Genomic DNA, 22,301 nt, shown 5'->3' on the forward strand with positions numbered 1-22,301 from the left:
TCTCCAACCAAAGCCACGATGGTTGGATGGCTCTCTGAATAAAAAGGTTACGAATGCCCTAAGGGAGACAGAACATGCGTGTGTGCATGCGTGTGTGTGTGTGTGTGTAATCACATGAAAACAGGACTATAGCAAAGAGCCCAAATGCCTGATAAAAAGATGGTGACAAATCACCAAGCTCTGTACTACTTTCCTATGTTGCATTAATTTCTTCATATTTACTATTGTAATCAGAATTTTCAACCCTAAAAGCAAACACTGGGAATCCATGATTTATTTTTCCCTGTAGATTTCCAACCCTATCTACTTGCAAGCATGTTTATCTTGCTGTGATTGTCTTTAACAATCTTCGAACATCAGTAAAAGCCCAAGGAGTGGCATTTAGGAAATGACAACTATGCTAATATTAGATTGGCTTCCAGGAGTTACTCTAAATTAGTGATTTCATTTTGGCGCAAATGGCATAGAAAGATAAAGTGAACAAAAGAATAAAGCTATGAAGCTTATACTTTCTTTTGCCAAAAGGCTCCTGGAACAGTAAGAAAAAGATTTTGGTAATGATCTCTACTCTCCATGTGGCTTTCTTTTAACAAAGAACATTGCTGGTACAGGGCCAAATTAGACTCTCAGATACTTGTGTGCACTTATTCAGCCAAATTCCAGCAGTCACATAATATTATATCATAAGTGGTTTTTATAGAAATAATCATGTCACTGAAAATCGCAAATGTTTGGAACAGATTTAAAAACTTTTTTGGAATTGGATATTCATAAATAGAAACCTGGTATTGGCAAAGTTTAATTTGGCCTTCGTGTATCCTGAAAAGCCAGTGAGATATTTCAGTCCCTTTATGTATTATTTTATATGGATTCTGAGGGCCCTGGACATAAGACAAAAATATCTTTAAAAAGATGGGTGACTATAAACAACGTTAAATTATCTCTAGCAAATCTTAAGAGGTCATAAACTATGAAAATAGCCCAGCCCTTATAAACCACTGCCAAACAAAAGAAACAGCAAGACTTTATCTGTACTAATTAAAAAAGAGTTGGGTAATTTTTATCAATTTAGTAATTCCAACTGTATCACAATACACATAAACCTGTTTAATCATTTCTAAAGCTTATGCAATTCAAACATTTATTTCCCCAAAAGGCTTAAATTTTTTTTTAATTTTTCATTTGGGGGTTTTAACATTGCATTAAAAAATAACCTCATTAGAAGAAGTTATAATAGCATGTTGGCATTGCATAGATCAAACAATGTATGGCTTAACCACCCTGTCCATTGCCTTCACCTGCTGTAGAATTGGTGGGCATCCACAGCCAAGGTCAATTAAGGTCTCATGTTTTGGCACAGAGGCCATGACACGGAGTATCTCTTCAAAATGTTTCACATAACGATAAGATGTTTCAATGTATAGACATAGTTTAAATGCAAAACACTATCCATTTGTAAAAAAAAAAAAAAAAAGAGGTCTTTTATTTCTACTAATTATAATAAAATGTCACAACAACTTTCAGAGGGAACCGAACACTATAACTTACGGCAATTAAAAAACAGTTCTGCCAAAATCTTCCAGGTTGCCAGAATGACCAGTGAACCCTTCCAAACCCATAGTTACTTCGCCTCCTGGAAATGATGAGCTTCGATATCCTACATGAAGTAAGCATGTTAATTTCTTGGCAATGTTTCCTTATTTATCCAAGATCAGCTCCACAGCATGTTTTCTTTTGCCCCCATCTAAAGTCTTCTGGATCCTGTTAATTTGTGTAGAGATCAAGTGTTTTCATTTTAAGGTCTGAGTTCATCATTAGATTCTGGGATCTTGTTTGAGGGGGTACAGTAAGATTGCAAATAGTATTTAAATGTCATCCCAGAAAACCTCTGACTTTAATACTAGTTACAAATCATTCATAAGAATAAAGACAGAAATATTCGCTTTGATATCGTGGCAGGAGGACCTGGAAGGAGGGCAAGACTAAGGAAAATCTCCCGTCTGAAAGAAGACAATGCCCATCATCACAGTACACAAGTGAAAGGATGGCAGCCCCATTAAACACAATGGCAACAGCTCAATATGTGGATTAAATGACAGATCAAAAACCACCCAAACTTTGTAGAAGAAAGTCTAACTGCTACCTATTCTCTTAAGAATTCTCTATATCTGAAAATATTCATAACAGTATTTACAATACACTCCAGATGGTACTTGAAAATAACAGATCCTGTCAAAATTATATGTAATAATAAAAGGAATGGGGTCTTAACTGTTTTTTAAAATCTGAAATATTGTTAAAAATATTTTAATTATGTAACTGATTGCTTGATCGAATTTAACCAGTTGCTTCTTAACAGGCTTATTTTTCTTAACGAAACCAAATTTTGATTTTTAGGCTGATTTGCAAGTACAAAAACTCTGTGTGTGTGTGTGTGTGTGTGTGTGTGTGTGTGTGTTTATAATTTTTAGAGAAAAGAAAGCAGAAAATATTGGAATGTAGTATATATAGTAAAGTAATTGTCACTGGTTAAAATTTTTTGTTTCATTAAAGTACAAATAAAGTTAGTTATCTTCTCCACTAAACAACCAAATGATTGTTTTTACTCACTGTAAAAGTTCACCATTTATACCTCCGGATGAATATGTGTGGAAGTCGGTGGTCACACTCAACGTGAATAGTTTAGATACCAAAAGTATGGGTAGAATATAAATATGAGTACTCTATTCTATTGCTGAATTAAACACAGATACATGTAGGCTTCTCATTTTCTGCCAATGATTGTCTAAAACTCTATTTGGAAAGAAGAAAAGGGGAAACTTTGAGTTGTGAAGTTTTGCTTCCAAAACTATGGACTAGAGTGCATTTGGAGAAATTCATTTACTCACCGAATTTTAACCCACATGCCAGTCTTTCCCATATCAGAAAGACAATTATCGTAAGGATTCCCATAATGATGCAAAAGGGCAACTTGAAATAGAAACAAGGTCGCTTTTAGAAATTATACAGAAACCACTAATGCAAAAGTATACACCAACTGCCAAAGAACAGGTGAATTTTGTCACTTCCAAATGTTATTCATTGGTAAACTGCCTCAGTGATATTTAATGAGGGAAAATGGGCTGTTTAACAATAAGTATTAGCATTTACATTATAATTCTCAGGTGTTATTTTGGAAGCTGGAATGTAAACAGATGGCAATAAATTTACCACATTTTATTTGCAATGTGAAAAATATTTCTCTTTGATAGATGCAAAAATGTTGGAAACAATGAATAAATACCATTTCTGGCCAGATGAAATACTTTGAAGATATATTTGTGATATGGATTGCAATGAGTACCTTATTAACCTCAGTTTAAGTAACAGCAAGTAGAGTTGTCCAAACCTGTACTTGAGCTGAAAAGAAAAAACAAACTACTCATAGTCTCCTTGAGGCATGCATTTTACCATGGCAAAGTGCAACGGGGCGTGCATTATACAGGTAATCTGGGCCTGCTTCAGCAAACTAAGTAGACCATGAGCATTCTTCGAGTGCAATGCAGAAGCTTTATGGAGTGAAGGAGAGTTGAAAATTTTTGAAACAGTCTTCTCATTATTTCATTTTAGAAGTTTCATTCCTCAGCTGACTGCTGCTTCAGGAATGCAAGGTGATGGGAACAGAATTGGCCAGATGTTGGCTACAGAAGCAAGCAACTTTGCCAGCCCAAATGGGGCAGTAAAATGACAGCAACTGAAAATGTTTCAGCTGTGAAAAGCAGGGTGACGCTGTGCGCCGTGCCAGAGATGACCATATTATACAGCGTCCCATCTGAGACTGTATAACACTTTCACCAGCCAGCCAGGGGGCCTCCTAGCTATGGCAGGGCCTGAACAACACACAGCACACCAGAGGGCAATGCACAATCCAAAAGAAAGAGAAAGAAAGAAGAATGAGAGAAAACAAGCAAAACACGCGTCTGTCGTGCACAAACCTTCCGGCTCTGTGTTCTCTTTGTGGTGTACTTGCTTCAGCGGGCAGCAGAAGATTTCGTGACACTTAGCACGAAAGGGGGACTCTTTTTTCTTTAATTCCGCAGATTGGATGGAATCTTGTCGTAACATAATGTATTCCTGTGTGCCAGGGGGGGCGTCATCCAGAACTGTGGTCACCACATAACAAAATGAACTCAAGTTAGAGCCTCAGAAAAGCAGCGAATGTCTTAAATCAAATATACTCCCAGGGAAGACTAAAGAAACAACAGCCCTAAGAAAAGTTTCAAAGAAAAACATCTAATAGCTTGGTGATTTTATTTTAACGGGCTTAGTTTAAAATACTAAAGCTTTGGGAATAGCTACTCGACTATATATACCTCTGTTGCTAGTACAATGAAAAACAGTGTTAAATCATACCCAAGTGCAAAAACGTATTTTAATATCGATAAACATGTTGTATCTAAATAAACACCATGTAGAACTTACAGGTTTCAGATTGAGTACCATATAAATATTTATAGGTTAAACCGGCTAATGTCCACCAATCATCAGTAAATTTGCTTCTGTTTCTTTTCTTGGTCTGCTCCTGGTGAGGGCCTTACTTCCAAGCAGTATACACAGAGACAGACAAGAATCAGTCACTGCTCTTTACTCTTTGACTTCCAAAGAGAACTGAAGCTGTTGCAAACATTCTTCAGATGTTCAAAACCCCTTAATGAAGACAAGAGATTCCAGCTGAGAGCCTACGAAACAACACTTGGTCAAAGGACTACCTTGTGGGATTGTAAAAGAGCCAGGCCTGGTTTAACAATTTTGGCCGTAGGTATACACCAGGATCCTCTCAGTTCACATTTTTCCTTCTAGGCTCTTTATATGCTTCCTAAGTGTATCACTAGTGTTTTTGTATCACTATTATTTTTATTCCCTGCAAAAGCAAGATATCTGCCTTTATAGGGTTCACTGTTACATTCTCTATTCTGAAAACCTTCCAAGAAAATAGGTGCAAATTTGATCTGCATTTTCAGAAACAGAGAAGTGACCCCAGCATGAATTTTTTTCTTTCACACCCTTCCCAATGAGGCCATTCCATTTCACCAGAAGTGAGTCAGTGCCTCCAAAGCTGTGATTAATGACGAGCTGGAGCTGACTCATTCTACTACCCGAAATGCATACACTTAACATGCATTTAGGAGGACTGATACTACTAGCAAATTTCTTGTGGGGTGAATAATGCCGTGGTGTTTGTAAAAAAAAAAATAAATAAACAAATGGTGGCTGAATTTAGATGGGATATGAAGCTTCTGTGTTGGGTAAAACATTCCTAGCTCATTGGCTGGGATCTTAAGGGGCTTTAAGAACTTCCTTTCATCATGTTAAGGAAAAAATGGTATAAAAACCAACATAACTTTTAAATTAGTATTATGAGTTTAGAACAAGTTCTTAATAGATTGACTCTATGAGGGATTGTTGTCTTCCTTTATAAGTCATTAAATTATGCAAGATGGTGATGGTGATATTTTAGTCAGTTCTCTATTTTCCTCTAGCACTCAGCAGCAGCAATCAAAAATATTATATAGACACACCACAATAGCTTTTTCTGTAGAGAGTTCCCTTCATCTACTAGGAATGTGACTGTAACTTCTTAGGATCTCATTGTTGAATGCACATCTTTGCTAGCAACAGCTGCTATTCAAAACATTTGTAACCATTTCCTGCCATGAGCAGATAGTTATGATAATATAGACACTCATCAAATCCCAGCATCACAGCTGAAGACAAATTCTAGTTTTACCATCCAAAATATTTAAATAAAACTCCCCAAATTGGAACTCTTTAAAAAAAGAAGCACCCATGATTATATGGAAACTGAGAAATTCCATTTTCACCCACTGCTGTATAGAAAACATATTATAAGACTGAAAGACAATTCGAGGATAAAAGAGAAAAAATGACTTTTTGACAATGCATAAGGAATTTGTTATTCAGAAGTACGCGACAAATAACAGTAAATTGTCTTCCATTTTCATTGTTCAATACCAACAATGATGTCACAAATGGGCATTTCTGGAGATTAATAGTGGACTGAAGCTAATAGCCTTTGGCTGACTCTCCAGCCATCAGCTTTTCCCAGCTGGTCATTAATTCCCAGAAAATGCCTTGTACTGGCATCATTATTGTTTAATTAGATACGACTGGTTATCTGTAACACACAACAAAATTCTAGTGAAAGCTACATGCTGACTGATACAAGTGCTAACCCCAAAATTCATCATGATGGGAAAAACATGAAGGTCATAAAAGTGCAGGATAATTGCTTTCCACAAAATTCTCCCTGTCTTCTGTTCTTTCTTCAAATTGAATTTAGCAAGTGCAAAAGGTGCCAAGATGAGAGTGTTTAAGGAGTCATCAGAACAATAACCACAGGCGCAGAACATTTCCTCGGAAATCGTGAACATCTGGGAGTTAATGGGTCAGCTTTGGGTCTCAGGCTGTCTCTACTCAGTACCTCAAATGTCAGTCAATTCAAGCAAAACAGAAAAAAAAGAGTAGTCAACCAACAGTAGTTTGTTTTTATGTTGGCAAAAGAGCTAGAAACACTGATTTTTTTTTAAACCAGAAGTGGCACTGTATAGGCAACACATTACTCTGGCTTATAAAATCTCTTTAATTAGAGATATTTTGGATGGAAAATTAAAACTGTTACATCAAATGCACTTATTCCCAGGGCTCCCTCAAGTAGGAGGCTGGCTGTATGTGCAGTTGACAGCAGAAAGAATGAAAGATGACTTCCCACAAGACTCCAGCAGTAAGATAGGTGGGTAGCTTTGTTCTAATTCCCTAAGAAAGTGATGAGGATGCAATGCGTCCATGGGGTACCAGCTTTAGGAAGGGAAAAGGAGACCTGCAAAGAATCCAGCCCATTAAGATAGGAAAAAGGAATGGGTTTCTTTTTTCCCTGGCTTAGTGCAATGTTTTCTGCCATTTTACCCAATCTGGTACATTCCCTTCTTGCACATGACCTCTATCCTCTGACAACCACTCTTGCCACTGTTCATTTGAACCATTTGTCCACCTTTCATTCAGTGACTCCTGCTGCCCTACCCAAAAATAGATTTATCCAGTCTTGGAGGTGGACAAAAAATTCCAGTGATTAGGTAGACATTAGATTTATACAAAGCTTCCTCCGATTTCAGAAATTCAACTCGACTCTTCAAGACAGATAAGGTGGTAAAAGTGGCTCATGATTTATTTCTGGATCTGGAAGCCCCATGCTTTTTGAAAGGCTGCTGAGCCCCATGAGAATAGCTGCCAAAGAATAGGCCTTTGGGGGAACATTTTGCCCATATAGGCAGTGCCCCCAGCCTTGAAAACACAGCCCTCCCATTCAGGACTCCAAAGTCTCACAGGAGTAGTGCAGAGTAGGAGGACACAAGTGCACATGTGCAAATCCACACATCCACAGACACACAGACACTGACAGGTGGCATACTCAGACACAGAGGTGATAACAATAAGTGAATTTAGTGGTGGGATGATGGTTATAAGCACCATTTATAAAAGAGCTAGTTCCCATTGCAAATGTTGTTCCATTGACTAACCATCAGGTGGGCAAGCTTGCATCTAGGTTTGGTTTCTCAGCAGCAGCAGTGCTGTTCTGCCATTGTCAAGGTCAAGGACACAGTCAGGGAGCAGTCATGGTAAGAGGAGAGAGTTTGACAGAGTCTAAGCCTGCTGACCTGGCCTAACGTACTCATGTTCACAGAAATACAGTATTCCCATTTCAAACTAGAGGTAAAGAAAGAATCAATCTATAGTAAACCTTAATCTCTGATAGAATAAAAAAATTCCAATGCAATGTATCCTTTAAATATATTTTAAGCTAAATAAGTTAAATATTTATCTTTCCTGTATTTGGAATGTTTTGGTTTACTCTATAAAAGTTGTATCAATAGACATAACATTGGCCTCAGAAAACAGCTACCTAAATATTTAGTACATGACAAACACTATGATGCAATCCTCTATGTCATTTCAAACAAAATTTCTTTAGAGATAATTTAATGCCACTCCTTTGTTTTAAAACATAAGGAAAATAAAACTCAGGTGGGGAAGCAACTTTTTAAAAGGCACATAGTAAGTTATTGAAAAAGCCTATCCTGTAGCCAGGATTCCAGTGTGTTTGTCAACATGTCTAAAGTAAGACAACTTTGGCCGGGTGTGGTGGCTCATGCCTGTAATCTCAGCATTTTGGGAGGCCAAGGCAGGTGGATCACCTGAGGTCAGGAGTTCGAGACTAGCCTGGCCAACATGGCAAAACCCCATCTCTACTAAAAATACAAAAATTAGCCAGGCATGGTGGCACACGCCTGTAATCCCAGCTACTCGGGAGGCTGAGACAGGAGAATTGCTTGAACCCAGGAGGCGAAGGTTGCAGTGAGCCAAGATGGCACCACTACACACCAACCTGGGTGACAGAGTGAGAAGCCATCTCAAAAAAATTAAAGTAAGACAACTTTGTAAAAGCATCAATATATTAGACAGTTATTGGGTTCTTCAGTATTTTTTACTTTCCAAGACTACTCCTGTCTCCAAAAAACTTTTTCCTTTATTCAAAGACAGAAAAGCAACCAGAGACAGCCTAGTAGGAAACTGTTTTGACAATGCCACAGAGGCATCTGCCCCCTCAGCAGGCCACTGTAATTCGCAAGGTTTGCTGGCTTCAAGCTAGAAGCAGTTAACAAGCCCTCAATTATTTGATGATGATGCTGTTTGCCTTTAAATTAACTCTTCTGAAAGATAATAGAACATAATTAATGATACATGATTTAAAATCAAAGCAAATCTGAGATCACCAAGGCCACAGCAATGTAGACAGCAATGGGACTACCAATCAAAATTATTAGACACATATTAGTGACTCCAACAATAAAATACTTTAAAAATCTATGAAACAGAAAATATGGCAAAATATACAGATTATCAGACATCCTTACCTAATCAGAAAGAGAGAAAAAAATAGGGTAATTAGAGCAATTACTCTTCCATGTCACTGAGCACCTGTCATGCTGAAAAGTGCATTCAACCAGAGGATGTGTTAGCTCAAGACCTCCATTTTTCCTCCCAGCTAACCATCTACTTATCTTTATATAAAATTTAAGCTTTACTGCCACCATGGACACTATGAAGTTAGCAGGTTTAAATGTGCATGAGTAACTTAAGTAAATAATTCACTGAATGGAACAGATCAATGCTAATGGTCTTTCAATTTGTCCAAGGTAGAAACAACTTTTAAATGTTTGGAAATTTCAGTTACCTTCTCCTTTGCAACCTCCCTCATTCTCCAAGCATTACTAGGTCTTCATCCATCCTATGTTTCTTCAGGCTAACTTGCTCTTTTCATGGTAGAATGAAATGCAAACTCCCTACCATGCTGGCCCCCCACCTCCTGAATTTTATTATATGCCTCTCTTCTGGCTCACGTTAGCTTTCCATTAGTATCTAGAATATGCCAGGCTTTCTCCTGCCTCAAGGCCTTGTACCCCTTTATGTCCTTCAAGTGGCCCCTTTATGTCCTTCAGGGTTCCACTAAAATGTCACCTCCTCAGAGATACCCTTTTAGCCACGTTAGGGAGGTTTCAATTTGTCACAATCTATAATTACTTATATATTTCATGTATTTCTCTCTTGTCTGGCTTTCTCTACAAGAATATAAGCCCCCCGAGGCAGAGACATTATATGTCTCATTGACCATTTATATGTGGGATCTAGGATAGTGCTTACTCATAATACACACAAATAATTCTCTTTGACCTATGTAGCCTTCCCGTGATGCTAAGGCATATGGTCAGCTCCCTCTCCTAACTCTCAATTTCCACATACATTTTAAGAAATTTATCTTGTGGTGCCTTGGAACAGGTTTTTGGTTATTATCATGGGCCTTAAGTAAAAAGTTAGATGATCATTATTTTGACATATATCTTTTCTCCACAACTTGAATGTAAGCTCCCAGAACAGGAACCATGCCTCAGTCTCTTTTGTAATCATTTTTGCTTTCCTAATGGCCTATAACACTTTTTATACAGTTGTTTTGCATGCACAAAATGAGCCACTTCTAGGGATAGTCATGCCTACATTGAAGGTGTGCGTTATGAAGCGGTAATAAATGAAGAGTCTAGCCCATTGCCTGGCACCTAGTAGGCACAAAGTAAATGGTATCTGCAATGGAGGAAACACTGTCCCTGCCAGAGATGAAACTGTTGAGCAATGCACTCTGGTAGTTCGAAAACCAGGAGCCTCACCCTGACTTGATGCTTTCTGTGTAACCTTTAGAATGTAATTTCACCTCTGTGAGCCTCAGCTGCCTCATTTCAAAAATAAGGGGTTTAGACTAGGTCAGGGTTTCTCAACACTGGAACTTTTGACATTCGAAGCCTAATAATTATTTGTTGTGAAGGGCTGTTTTGTCCATTGTTGGATGTTGAGCTGCATCCCTAGCCTCTACTCACTAGATGCCAGTAGCACTGCTCCCCAAAGTTGTGACAACAAAAAATGCCTCCAGACATTGTCAAATCCCCCCAGTCCCCGCCCTGACAACTGAAGGCAAAATTGCCTTGAGACTCACTGGACTTAATGGGTAAAGTCCCTTTGGCCTACAAACCTCTTTGTGAAGAGTTAGCATCAATCCTGGAAACACTTTTGTGACCCTCAAAGATGCTCAGCATCCTGCAAGGACTCAGCTATTCCATTTTGGAGAGTTTGACCCATACAGTGCAGACCAGGAAGAGAGGGGAATGCACTGGTGTGCACATCAACCTCCCAAGTAAAAGAACGCCTCTGACTGGCAAAACATAAAGCACCATTGCTAAACATCAGTGGGGTCTTTACTCAGCATAGGACAAAGACTTTCTCTACTGAGTGTCATCACTTGGCATTCTGTGAGTAGCCTCAGGGGCCTGCTGTGAATGGCAGGTGGGGCCCAGCCAACCAAAGTCCTGGCCCAGGTGGGAACGAGAAGCAAGAAGGGGAGGTTGGGGGACCCTCTTGCACCTTATGTATGCAGCTTCCTCAAAGCCCAGCCTTTCCATCAGCCAAAGGCCCATGTGGCCAGGGAGGATAGATCCGCCTCCTGAAGACAGAAATAGGTCCACTAAGAAGAAAAGTGCAGCTACTACCAGAAAAGCAGAGTCTTCTTCCAGAAGTCTTCTGCCCCTGCATGAATGACATATATTTTTTCTGTGCTACAGTTTCCAACAGATAAGAAAGATATGGTAAGACTAGAGAGGAGTACATTCCACCTTAGAACACTAGTTACTGCTGTACATCTCAATGGTACCATCAGGAGAGTTGACACCAGCTTGTTATGTTCAAGTTTTATAGCTTTAGCTCATTGCACTCCCTTTCCATAAATGTTGTTCATGTCCAAGTCAAACTTAAGTGAGCCTCACAGTCACCTAGAGGGCTTATTGAGACTGACTGCGGACCCCCACCCAAGAGTTTCTAATTGAGGTGGTTTGGGATGGAACTTGAGAATTGGCATTTATAACAAGTTCCCAGGTGGTGCTGATGCTGCTGGTCAAGGATCACACTTAGAATGGAGAACGACTCTCCCAAGCTACTTGTGTCTCCCAGGTTTCTCTGCCTGTATGCATTCTCCTCTGCCCAGTATGAATGCAATCTAAACCAGTGGTTCTCAGTTGTGGTTTAGCATTAGCATCACCTGGAGGACTTTTAAAAACTAAAACACCCATGTTGCCACACCAGATCAATTAAAGCAGAATCACCTGGCTGGGGCCTGAGCACTGGTAGGTTTCAAATCTCCTCAGATGATTTGACTACAGAGCCAAGGTTGAAAATTACTGCTCTAAGTAAAGCCTTTCTTTACTCTCTCCAGTGAAAATTCCTCTCTCTCTCCTCTTTCCTCTCTCTCTCCCTCTCACCCATGATTATCCAATTATTTGCATTTCTTCCCACACCTCAGGCTAGGATTGCTACATACTCTTGTGCAGTGGCGCTATTCACTGTGTAAAATTGCACAGTAGCACACATCTCTACACAGAAGCCCTGTTCCAGCCTCACCCACCACGGTGGTTTGCTCAGAGTTCTATAGCATTAATCCAACCCTGCACTGTGTTCTTATTTTTAAAAATGACCATCTCTTGACTAGCCAGTTGTGTTGAATTGAATAAAATCAAATTCAATTTTTCAAAATATCCCCCCAAGATCTTAGGTTACCAAGAAAATCAGGACCTACAACATGTGTCTTTGCCCTGGAGCTGGTCTATGATGTTGTATCTTTCTACTCTCATCCCTCCTTACCAGCTCCCCACCCTTAGGGTCTGTACAGAATCATTTCAAACTATATAGGCTGCAATCTCAGAGCAGTCCAAGCTTGCAGTCACAAAATAAAATGGTACCAAGAACTAATTGGAAATCTTGTTGGTGAATGTCTAGTTAAATACACTGGACCTTCTTTAATGACATCCACGAAAAAGGGGACTGAGGCTACATTTTTCCAGAAATTGTTTCCTTGCATCTTGTAATTCGGTGGTTCTTTATCCTAGCTGCACATCAGAATCACCTGGGGAGCTTTAACAACATGCCCACGTTTGGGCCCCACCTCCAGAGATTCTGGTTTAATTGGCCTATGAGTGGGGCTTGGGCCTTAGTAGTTTAGAGTTCCCAAGGTGAAGCAAGGGTGGCAAACCAAAGTATCTATTTGAAGAAGCAAGAGAAAAAAACATAAACGTATGCACAATTAACTGCAAAGACCATGTTTTTCTGAGCTTAGAAGAAAGAGCTTTAGAAGAAACTAGGACTTTAAAGTGCCAGGCCCCTTCATCAAGCATGGAATTCAAATGGATTTTCTCCTCTCTTAAGAAGAAAGTTTCAAAAACCTTGGGCAATGCGGCAGATTGTACTGTACCTGCAAGGGCCTTATAATCAACCTATCCTGCTTTCAAATCACAGCTCCGCTCCCACCCCCACCACCACTTACCACCATTGTGACCTTGGGCAAGACCTGTATACTCCTTGAGGCTTAGTTTCCTCAACCATAAGATGAGATGATAGCTATTGTTAAGTGTAAATCCTGGCCCAGCATCCTGGGTTTCACCTGGGAGCTTGTTAGAAATGCAGACTTGCAGCACTGCTAAGTCCAGATCAGCAGAATCAGAATCTATTTTCACGAGGTTCTGAAGTGACTGCTATGCACATTAAAGTTGGAGATGCACATTGCACAGTAGCTGGCACACAGTCACATAGTCAGTACTAAGTATGGGTCAATTCTCTTCTCTTCTGAGGCCAAACATTATTTGGGCATCAGTTAAATGTATACGTGTGGAAACACAACTAAAGGTTGGGGAAAGAACACCACCTACAGCATGACCTTGTGCAAATCAATTTCCTATCTCTTACAGATGACCAAACTGAATCTCAACGTTTAATTCCTAACAAGGTCACTTTAACAATTAAAAAAGATAATGTGGGTGGGAGCATCCAGCATAGTGCCTACCCCATGATCACTATTCCCTATGTATTAAGTACTCCCTGGTGGGTGCAATGGCTCACACCTGTAATCCAAGGGCTTTGAGAGGCTGATGCAGGAGTTTGAGACCACCCTGGGCAACATAGTGAGCGCACATCTCTACAAAAAAATTTTACTGTAAAAAATATTAGCCAGACATAGTGACACACACCTGTAGTCATGGCTACTCAGGAGGTTGAGGTGGGAGGATTGCTTGAGCCCATGAGTTCAAGGCTGCAGTGACCTATGATTGTGCCACCCCACTCAAGCCTTGGTGACAAAGCAAGACTCTGTCTGTATTAGTCCATTTTCATGCTGCTGATAAAGACATACCCCAGACTGGAAAGGAGGTTTAATGGACTCACAGTTCCACATGGTTGGGGAGGCCTCACATCATGGTGGAAGGCAAGGAGGAGCAAATCACATCTTACATGGCATCAGGGAAGAGAGAGAATGAGAACCAAGCAAAAGGGGTTTTCCCTTATAAAACCATCAGATATTCTGAGACTTATTCACTACCACGAGAACAGTATGGGGGCACCACCCCCATGATTCAATTATCTCCCACTGGGTCTCTCCCATAATATGTAGGAATTATGGAAACTATAATTCAAGATGAGATTTGGGTGGGAACACAGCCAAACCGTATCACTGTCTCTAAATCTATCCGTCTGTCTATCTATCTATCTATCTATCTATCTATCTATCTATCTATCTATCTATCGTCTATCTATCTATCATCTATCTATCCATCCTTCCTAAGTAGTAACTGAAGCTGAATTCAATATATCTGCTGGTCCAGAGAAGGCCTCACACGAACTTCACTTTGGTTGTCTAACCAAAGTAGGAGAGATGACTCAGTGGAGAAAAAGATGGCTGTACTGCTTATGGATTATCAAATTGACTAACAGTATTTCTTTCAAAATGCTGTCTGAAATTTCATGAAAATGTTCAGTATGTGACTGGCTTCATTGAAAAATGTTTGGTCTCACTCACTTTGCTTTAAATGTGAAGTGCCTCCGGCCACAGTGTCCCAGGAACTGAATCATCTAGGCAGCCGTTAAAGATTATTTACATATCGATTCCAGGCATTGTTTTTGCACTAAATTTTGCCTCTTCCTCCATGCATACTTATGGAGGTCACTGCCAACATTTCAGGCAAAGTTTCTAGAAAACTCACTGCCCTATGCATGTTGTTCCAGCCAGCTGGGCCCAGTGTGTGTGTGTGTGTGTGTGTGTGTGTGTGTGTGTGTGTGTTTGCATGCACGTGTGTGTGACGCTGGACACATGTCTTTGACTTTAGCAACTATTAGTAGAGAAACTCCAGTTAGGTTCACAGAGTGATGTCATAGTTACTCATATAAACTTTCTTGCCCGAAATCTTCTCAGCCTTTGATCTTAATACCTTTCTCAGGCAATATTATAGGCTAAATTGCTAGAGAAAGCCTATTTTCTTCTCTCAATCTTTTCAATTTTTGGAGTATTAAAGCTCAGAGGACCGATATACGATAGAGTGCATTCTCAGGCATTACACTCCTGTCTTCCTAGAAAATGTGCTTATCAACACCACACCTCTTCACATGGCATGCTGGAGGAGCCCTGAACTATGCATCGTCACTATCCCCTTCATACTTTTATTTGGTGTTTGGAAACCTAATCTCTGATCCAAATTTCATGGGTCAAGCGAGAAGTTTGGTCCTGATGGTTGCCCGAAATCTCCAGGGATGTGTTCAGAGCTCCCTGCCTCACGAAGACCCCACCCCATGGACTCAGTTGACCACCAAGAATTCCTTGGTTCTAGTGCTAGCAGCAAAAAAACTTATACCGCAAATGTTGCTTGAAAATTATATGACTGGAAGCATGATCAATGCCATCATGTGCACCTCCATCTTTCCATAACCACCCCCCAAAAGTATCTAAGTAGCAAACTCATTTTACCTTATTAGTCAGGAAATACTTTTATTTTCAAGCAGGTAGGGTTCTCTTCTTTTCCTTCCTGCCAATGTTCTGTGATCATATATGCTTCTGTCAGCTATTGGTGCTTTTCTCCATGCCCAAGAACAATGGTGAAAATTCACTCAAGTACATTAACAACCCATCTTGACTGACCTTTTGGCAAAAACCATGAAGCAGATACCCACAGGTGGGCTGATCTATAGAAACCATTTCTGAAATATGATGAAGTATGTGTATGACATTTTGGCTTTGTGCTACCTGGCTTTCCATGTGATGTGGCTGTGCCACTGATGAGAGTAGTAGCAAAAGGAGGGAGGAAGTAGAGGAAAGGATGTAGGAGAAGCTCTTCCAATTGATCAAGACATGAGTCCTTGGATCCTCTTGTTTCATTTAAAGAATGCACTGGTAAAATCATCTCCCTAGTTAGTCACAAGCTGCACTCAAGCTCATCAAAAGGCAGTTAGTTCAATTTGGCTGCAACATCATATTCATCAATTTGCAAGCTCAAATGGTCAACACCTCCAGGAAATGCATTTCTCTACCTATATGCTGTGGAGGAATTTGTCCTCCTTAGATACTTAAAAGAAGCACATTTTTAGCTAATGGAAAACACTAGAACATAACTCTCAATTACGATAGTTGAAATCCATTAAACAATTCTAATAGAGAAAGAAATATTCCAACTAAATGGGTGCTTTTCTTTGCATTCTTGCCTGCCACAGATTCTAATTTCCCATTCAGTAAATAGAGCTGGTGTTTATTTTCAGGGGGGCTGTCCTTGCAGGGATTACAGATGGAAGAATATATTGTGCCAGGTTAGAACACACTCCAAATTTGTTTGAGAAGAATTTCAAAGCAAATGGTATTTTAGTTTGTTTACTCTTGGCAGCATTACTATTTAAGAAAAAGGCATTATGACTTCTTTGAAAGCCTCAAGTCATCAAATGTCCTTAAAATAGCATTTAACGATTTAGGTATAAATGAATTATCAACACTTATATTTAACTCCCCTCTCATTCCCTATAAACCTAGCTGGTTAATTGAGGTTTTAGCAAAAGAACACTTGACCTCCTTTGTTTTATTAAAGGCAATGTCTTCCACATTTGGCTCTAAGCTGCATTTGATGCTTAGATTCAGAACATTAGGAATTGTCACATTATTTTTTTAAGTAGTAAAATAGAGTTCTTGTTATATACCATACGCTTTCACATATCATTTTTAATATTCATAGCAACCCATGTTCACATTTAACAGAGAGAAAACTGAATGTCAAAGAGGTTACAACATATCCTGATTAACCCAGCTATCAAGATGCAGAGCTGATTCAAACCAAGGTCTGCATGCCTAGCAAACCTACATTCTTACCAACTATCCCATACCTTCTATTTGTCTGCGTATCTCTGAAAGGCTGAATAATGGTCCTCAAAAATGCCCACATCCTAAATATCTGGAACCTATGACTATGTTACTTTAAGACTGCAGATGAAATTAAGGTTGCTATTCAATTTACCCTTAGATGGGGGATATTAGCCTGGATTATCCAGATAGGCCCAATGTAGTCACATGAACTCTTAAAATCAAATGAGGAAGGTAGAATAGTGGAGCAGAGAGATGAAAGGAAAGAAGAGGCAGGAGGGATCAAAAGTTTGAGGAGACTCAGCTTGCCATTGCTGGCTTTGGAGTTGTAGGAAGGAAGCCATGTGCCAAAGAGCACACATAGTCTCTAGAAGCCAGGGATGGCCCTCAGTTGACAGTCAACAAGAAAGCAGAGATCTCCATTCTGCAAGGAATTGAATCGTGCTGAGGATCAAAAGGAGCAAGGAAACAGATCCTGCCTAGAGTCTCCAAAAAGGAATACAGCCCTGCCAAGACCTTAATTTTGGCCTAGGGAGATGGGTGTCTGACTTCTGACCTACAGAAATGTAGGATAATCAATTTGTGTTGTTTGAGCCCCTAAGTTTGTGGTAATATGTTATGGCAGCAATAGAAAACAAATGAAATGTTCAAATCTTGATACTGAAAACCTAAGTAGGTTTTAAAGTCCACATACCTTCTATAGTTATAACAATAACCAAATATTGTATGCAGAATTGACACAGCTTCACTGTATTTAACCTGAGAAGAAAACATACACACAAAGAAGCTTCCTTTGAGGTTTTTATTTTCCATTCCTTCTCATCACACTATCTTTCAACATTCTTCCAACAAATATTTATTGGAAATCTACTGTATGCCAGGCACTATTCAAAGCATACAGTATATAGAAGATGGGGGGGAACAGACAAAAATTCTTGCTGTCATATAGTTTACACATTTGGGGGTGGTGAGGAGTAAAGAGACAGCAAACAAATTGTTAAGCTGAGACCTCCCAGGGTATCTGAGTCACTGATTGGAAAGAAGCTGCTCTGAATTGCTGCTAGATCCACCTAAGTGAGAAATAACTATTTATGAGTTAAGTTCCTAATGTGTCAATTAGCTTTCTGCTATTGCAGTATAATTTAGCCTAATCTACATAATATAGAAGGCCTCACTAAGAAGAAGACATTGGCACAGGGGCTGGAGGAAGTGCAGAAGAGAGTGAGCCACAGAGATACCCAGGAGAAAAGAGTTTCCAGTAGAAGTATCAAAAATGTAAAGGTCCTGACATAGGAGTGTGAATTGCTGTTTCTGTAGAAAATGAAGGAGACCAGTATGGCAGGAACTGAGAGATTGAAGAGGAGAGAGGTGGGAGATGAGGCCAGAAGGGTAAAAGGAAGTCTGCCCAAGTAGGCCATTGTAACAGCTCTGGCTTTAATTCTGACTGGCGGGCAGCCACTGGATAGTGTCAGGCAGAAGAATGATGTGAGCTGGCTTATGTGTTCAAAGGCTCACTCTTGCTGCTATGTAGAGAACAGACTCCGGGGGGCAAAGATGGAAGCAGGGAGACTGGTTAGGAGGCTACTGCTATAATCTAAGCAACAGGTGACAGTAGTTAGGACCAGTGGAAGTTGTGTAGTTGGGAAGAAGTAGTTAGATTCTGGTTATACACACTAGGAATATAAAACTCTGATGAACAGAAGTCATGGCTGATGGCAGGCAGCATCTAATGACACTATACCCTTTGATAATAATAACTCCCTGGGATATACATTTCACAAAGGGAAAATAATGACTGTGGATTAGCTAACTCTACTCTTTGGGCAAGGAGGAGAGACATCCCACACTTAGCTCTCTCCTGTAGTGTCTCATTGCACTAAATCTATCTATGTAGAATGTGATCACATAGGTACTCGGCAAATAATTAACATTGCGGGAGAGTATTGATGGCAGCGATGGAAAAGATGATGGGCAGTTTGCAAAACAGCATCCTCGAAAAACTGATTCTCTAGAACCCCTACACCATTCTTGTTTCTGTCTCTAGATCAGCCTAAATCAGCCTAAGCTCTACTCCTTATTGAATAAGCCACATCATCTGTGTGAGTCCAGATTTCCTCAACTGGAGTTACCAGATGACCTCTAATTTTTTTCAGAGCTTACATGGGTCAGGGGGTTCTTCCCTCTTCTTGATACTGTTTTTGATATGAATCTCACTAGCGTAACAGTGCTGGCTTCCCTCTGGCCCATGATTCACTCTTTTATGGAAGTGGTACCCTGACTGGCGAGGTTTCAAAAGATAAACTACCATTCCTAGCTCAGCTCCTTCCTTTTTACTTTCTCCTTGGGAGTCAGCTCACTGGAGAAAGCATTCATTCTTCTCTGCTCCTTTATGCCTTAAGTTTGTAGGGGGAGGGCCTTTGTGACAAGTGAGGGGTGGAACAGGGAGACAAGGGTCTACTGTCACTCAGGGTTTTCTGTGGGCAAGTGATTATGTCCATCCAGTTGCTTTTTATACACTGTTCTCATTTTACTTCTTAATTTGTTTGCAACTTACACAGAGAGAGAAAAAGAATGTTTTGAGGTTTTTTGTGCTCCGCTGCCACAACTCCCAGCAATATTTGTGAATCCTCAGAATCATGGCCTTCATAGTATTGGAGAAGCCTAAATCCTCTACAAAACGTGAAGCTTTGCTGGCCAATTTGGCTCTGGCTTCCTGTGTTTCATGGTCCAGATCAGTACCAGGAGACCTGCACTACAAGGCCAGAAAAAAATTGGAAGGAGGAATGATAAAAACACCAGGTAGAAGGAAAGAGAGAGGTGAGGGAGTGCAGGTTTGGTCCTTCACAGATGGAAGGTACAGACTGCCACATTAATTTAAAAACCTTCTGCTGCCATAGAAATCACTAGTTATCGACTGAAGTTCTTGTAGTCCCACAGGAAGCTCTGTCAAAATCTCTATTTCAAAGCAGCAATAAGGACATGGAAAAGATAATGTAGGTCATACATGGGAACAGGAAAACTAACGCAAAGGGGAAATACAGCTGTGAATTCATTCTTCTTGAATGGCATTGGAGTAATGTCCACACTGGGAGGCAGCACAAGCTTCCCAAATCTTACCTCCCTGTCTTTTCCAGTGGCCCCTGTCAGTGAGTCTCTCCTGACATGCCTCCGATTTTCCCATTAATTAAATTCATGTTGAGAAACTGGTCATTTGGGGAGTGTTTATTGGTGTCTTCTAGAAATTGAAACATGCCAGTTTTCACAAGCTTGAAAAATGTCAGCTGGAGTAAAACCATTTCCTGACTGGATTAAGAAAATGTGGCACATATACACCATGGAATACTATGCAGTCATAAAAAATGATGAGTTCACGTCCTTTGTAGGGACATGGATGAAGCTGGAAAACATCATTCTCAGCAAACTACTGCAAGGACCAAAAACCAAACACCGCATGTTCTCACTCATAGGTGGGAATTGAACAATGAGAACACTTGGACACAGGAAAGGGAACATCACACGCCAGGGCCTGTTGTGGGGTGGGGGGAGGGTGGAGGGGTAGCATTAGGAGATATACCTAATGAAAATGACGAGTTAATGGGTGCAGCACACCAACATGGTACATGTATACATATGTAACAAATCTGCAAGTTGTGCACATGTACCCTAGAACTTAAAAGTATAATAAAAAATATATATATATAAAGTAAAATTAAAAAAAAAATTCCCAATTCTCACACTAACGACAGCTCTCTGCGTCTTCCTTAATGGACAGTTAAGTCGAATTTAAGATTAGACTCAGGAAAGACAGGGCAAAAAGTTCCACATAAATTATCTCCCAGCCAATTAGATGCTTACTTGCTGAGTGGTAAAAGAGATACTTTTAGAGTTCTTATGAAATGCAGAATAATCACAATCCTTTAAGAGTTGCCTAGAGGGCAATTCTTTCTTCTCTTTTTTTTCCCCAATGGCTTTTTGTAACACCTGTTTAACTGACAGCCTCTCAAAGACAAGCTTACTACATATGAGATATTCTAAGCTACTCAAGACATCACTTGATGCAAGTCTCTATCTGGCAAAGAGATCATTAGGTGACGTTATGGCAACCTTGAAAAAAATGTTTTGGGCAAGAGAACAGGATGGGTCACATTCAAATCTAAGAAGCAGCAATGATCCATGGACTGACTTACATGCAAATTTGGGTTGTCAGCCTTTTTCAGCAGGCCATTTCTCTGTAAGTTCCTCTTCTCTGCAGGGAACATTGGGAGTTCCTTACCAAATTCCCGGTCAGCAGAAGAGTAACTTGGTTCTCTTTTTGATATCTATACTTAGGTCAGTCCTAATGAATGGAGAATGTGGCAAAGGCAAATAGACAGAGGAGGCAATAGGCATGCCTACCTGAGAAACTACAAGCAGCCTCGGGCCTCTCTCTGTACTTAGCTTCATATTAGCCTCTCTGCTCCTGAGAAACTGCAGCTTGTGACTGGGCGAGGTGGCTCACGCCTGTAATTCCAGCACTTTGGGAGGCTGAGGCGGGCGGATCATGAGGTCAGGAGTTTGAGACCAGCCTGACCAACATGGTGAAACCCCATCTCTACTAAAAATTAGCTGGGTATGGTGGCACGCGCCTGTAATCCCAGCTACTCAGGAGGCTGAGGCAGGAGAATCACTTGAACCTGGGAGACGAAGGTTGCAGTGAGCCAGGATTGCACCACTGCACTCCAGCCTGGATGACAGAGGGAGACTCTGTCTCAAAAAAAAAAAAAAAGAAAAGAAAAGAAAGTGCAGCTTGCTTCTCTTCTCCCAGCAGTTCACCGGGGACCGGGGACACACAGCTTAAAACCTTGTAACCACACCTGTAATGTACTCCAGCAACAGATGCAGGAAATAGCCTGATGGAGGCCACTCATCCTTGACTGGTTTATTGGAATAGCAGAAACTGGTTGAGACCATTTGTCATAATAACTGAATTAGTGTCACTTGTTAGGGGAAATCACATGCAATTACTGAAGGGCAATGTGATGGCTAATTTTATGCATTAACTTGACTGGGCCATGTGGTGCCCAGATAGTTGGTCAAACATTATTCTAGGTATGCCTATGAGTGTTTTTTTTTTTAATCGGTAGACTGAGTAAAGCAGATTACTCTCCATAATGTGGGTGGGCCTCATCCAATCAGTTGAAGGCCTGAATAGAAAAAGAGGACTGATCCTCTCCTAAGTAAGAAATAATTCTTCCTGCCTGGTGACCTTTGAACTGAGTCATCAGCTTTTCTCTTGCCTTCAAACTTGAGCTGAAACATTGGCACTTCCTGTGTCTCAGCACTGCCAGCCAATGGACTAGAATTACATCATCAGCTCTCCTGGTTCTCAGGCGTTTGGACTTGGATTAGATATATACAATCAGCTCTTCTGCATCTCTAGCTTGTTGACTAACCCTGCAGATCTTGGGACTTGCATACCTGCATAACCATGAATGGCTGATTTATTATTATC

General features: G+C 40.3%; 1 protein-coding gene across 1 annotated transcript in view; it reads right to left on the reverse strand.

Annotated features, from left to right (window-relative positions):
• The window catches only part of FGF13 (fibroblast growth factor 13), a 585,452-nt gene that overhangs the window by 218,805 nt on the left and 344,346 nt on the right, over positions 1 to 22,301 (reverse strand). Inside the window, exon 3 of the mRNA XM_055267593.2 lies at positions 3,975 to 4,142. Within this exon, the coding sequence (XP_055123568.1) occupies positions 3,975 to 4,142 (168 nt within the window). The remainder of the gene's footprint in view (positions 1 to 3,974; positions 4,143 to 22,301) is intronic.

Source organism: Symphalangus syndactylus, chromosome X, assembly GCF_028878055.3.
Source record: "Symphalangus syndactylus isolate Jambi chromosome X, NHGRI_mSymSyn1-v2.1_pri, whole genome shotgun sequence".
In the NCBI taxonomy this organism is placed as follows: Eukaryota; Metazoa; Chordata; class Mammalia; order Primates; family Hylobatidae; genus Symphalangus; species Symphalangus syndactylus.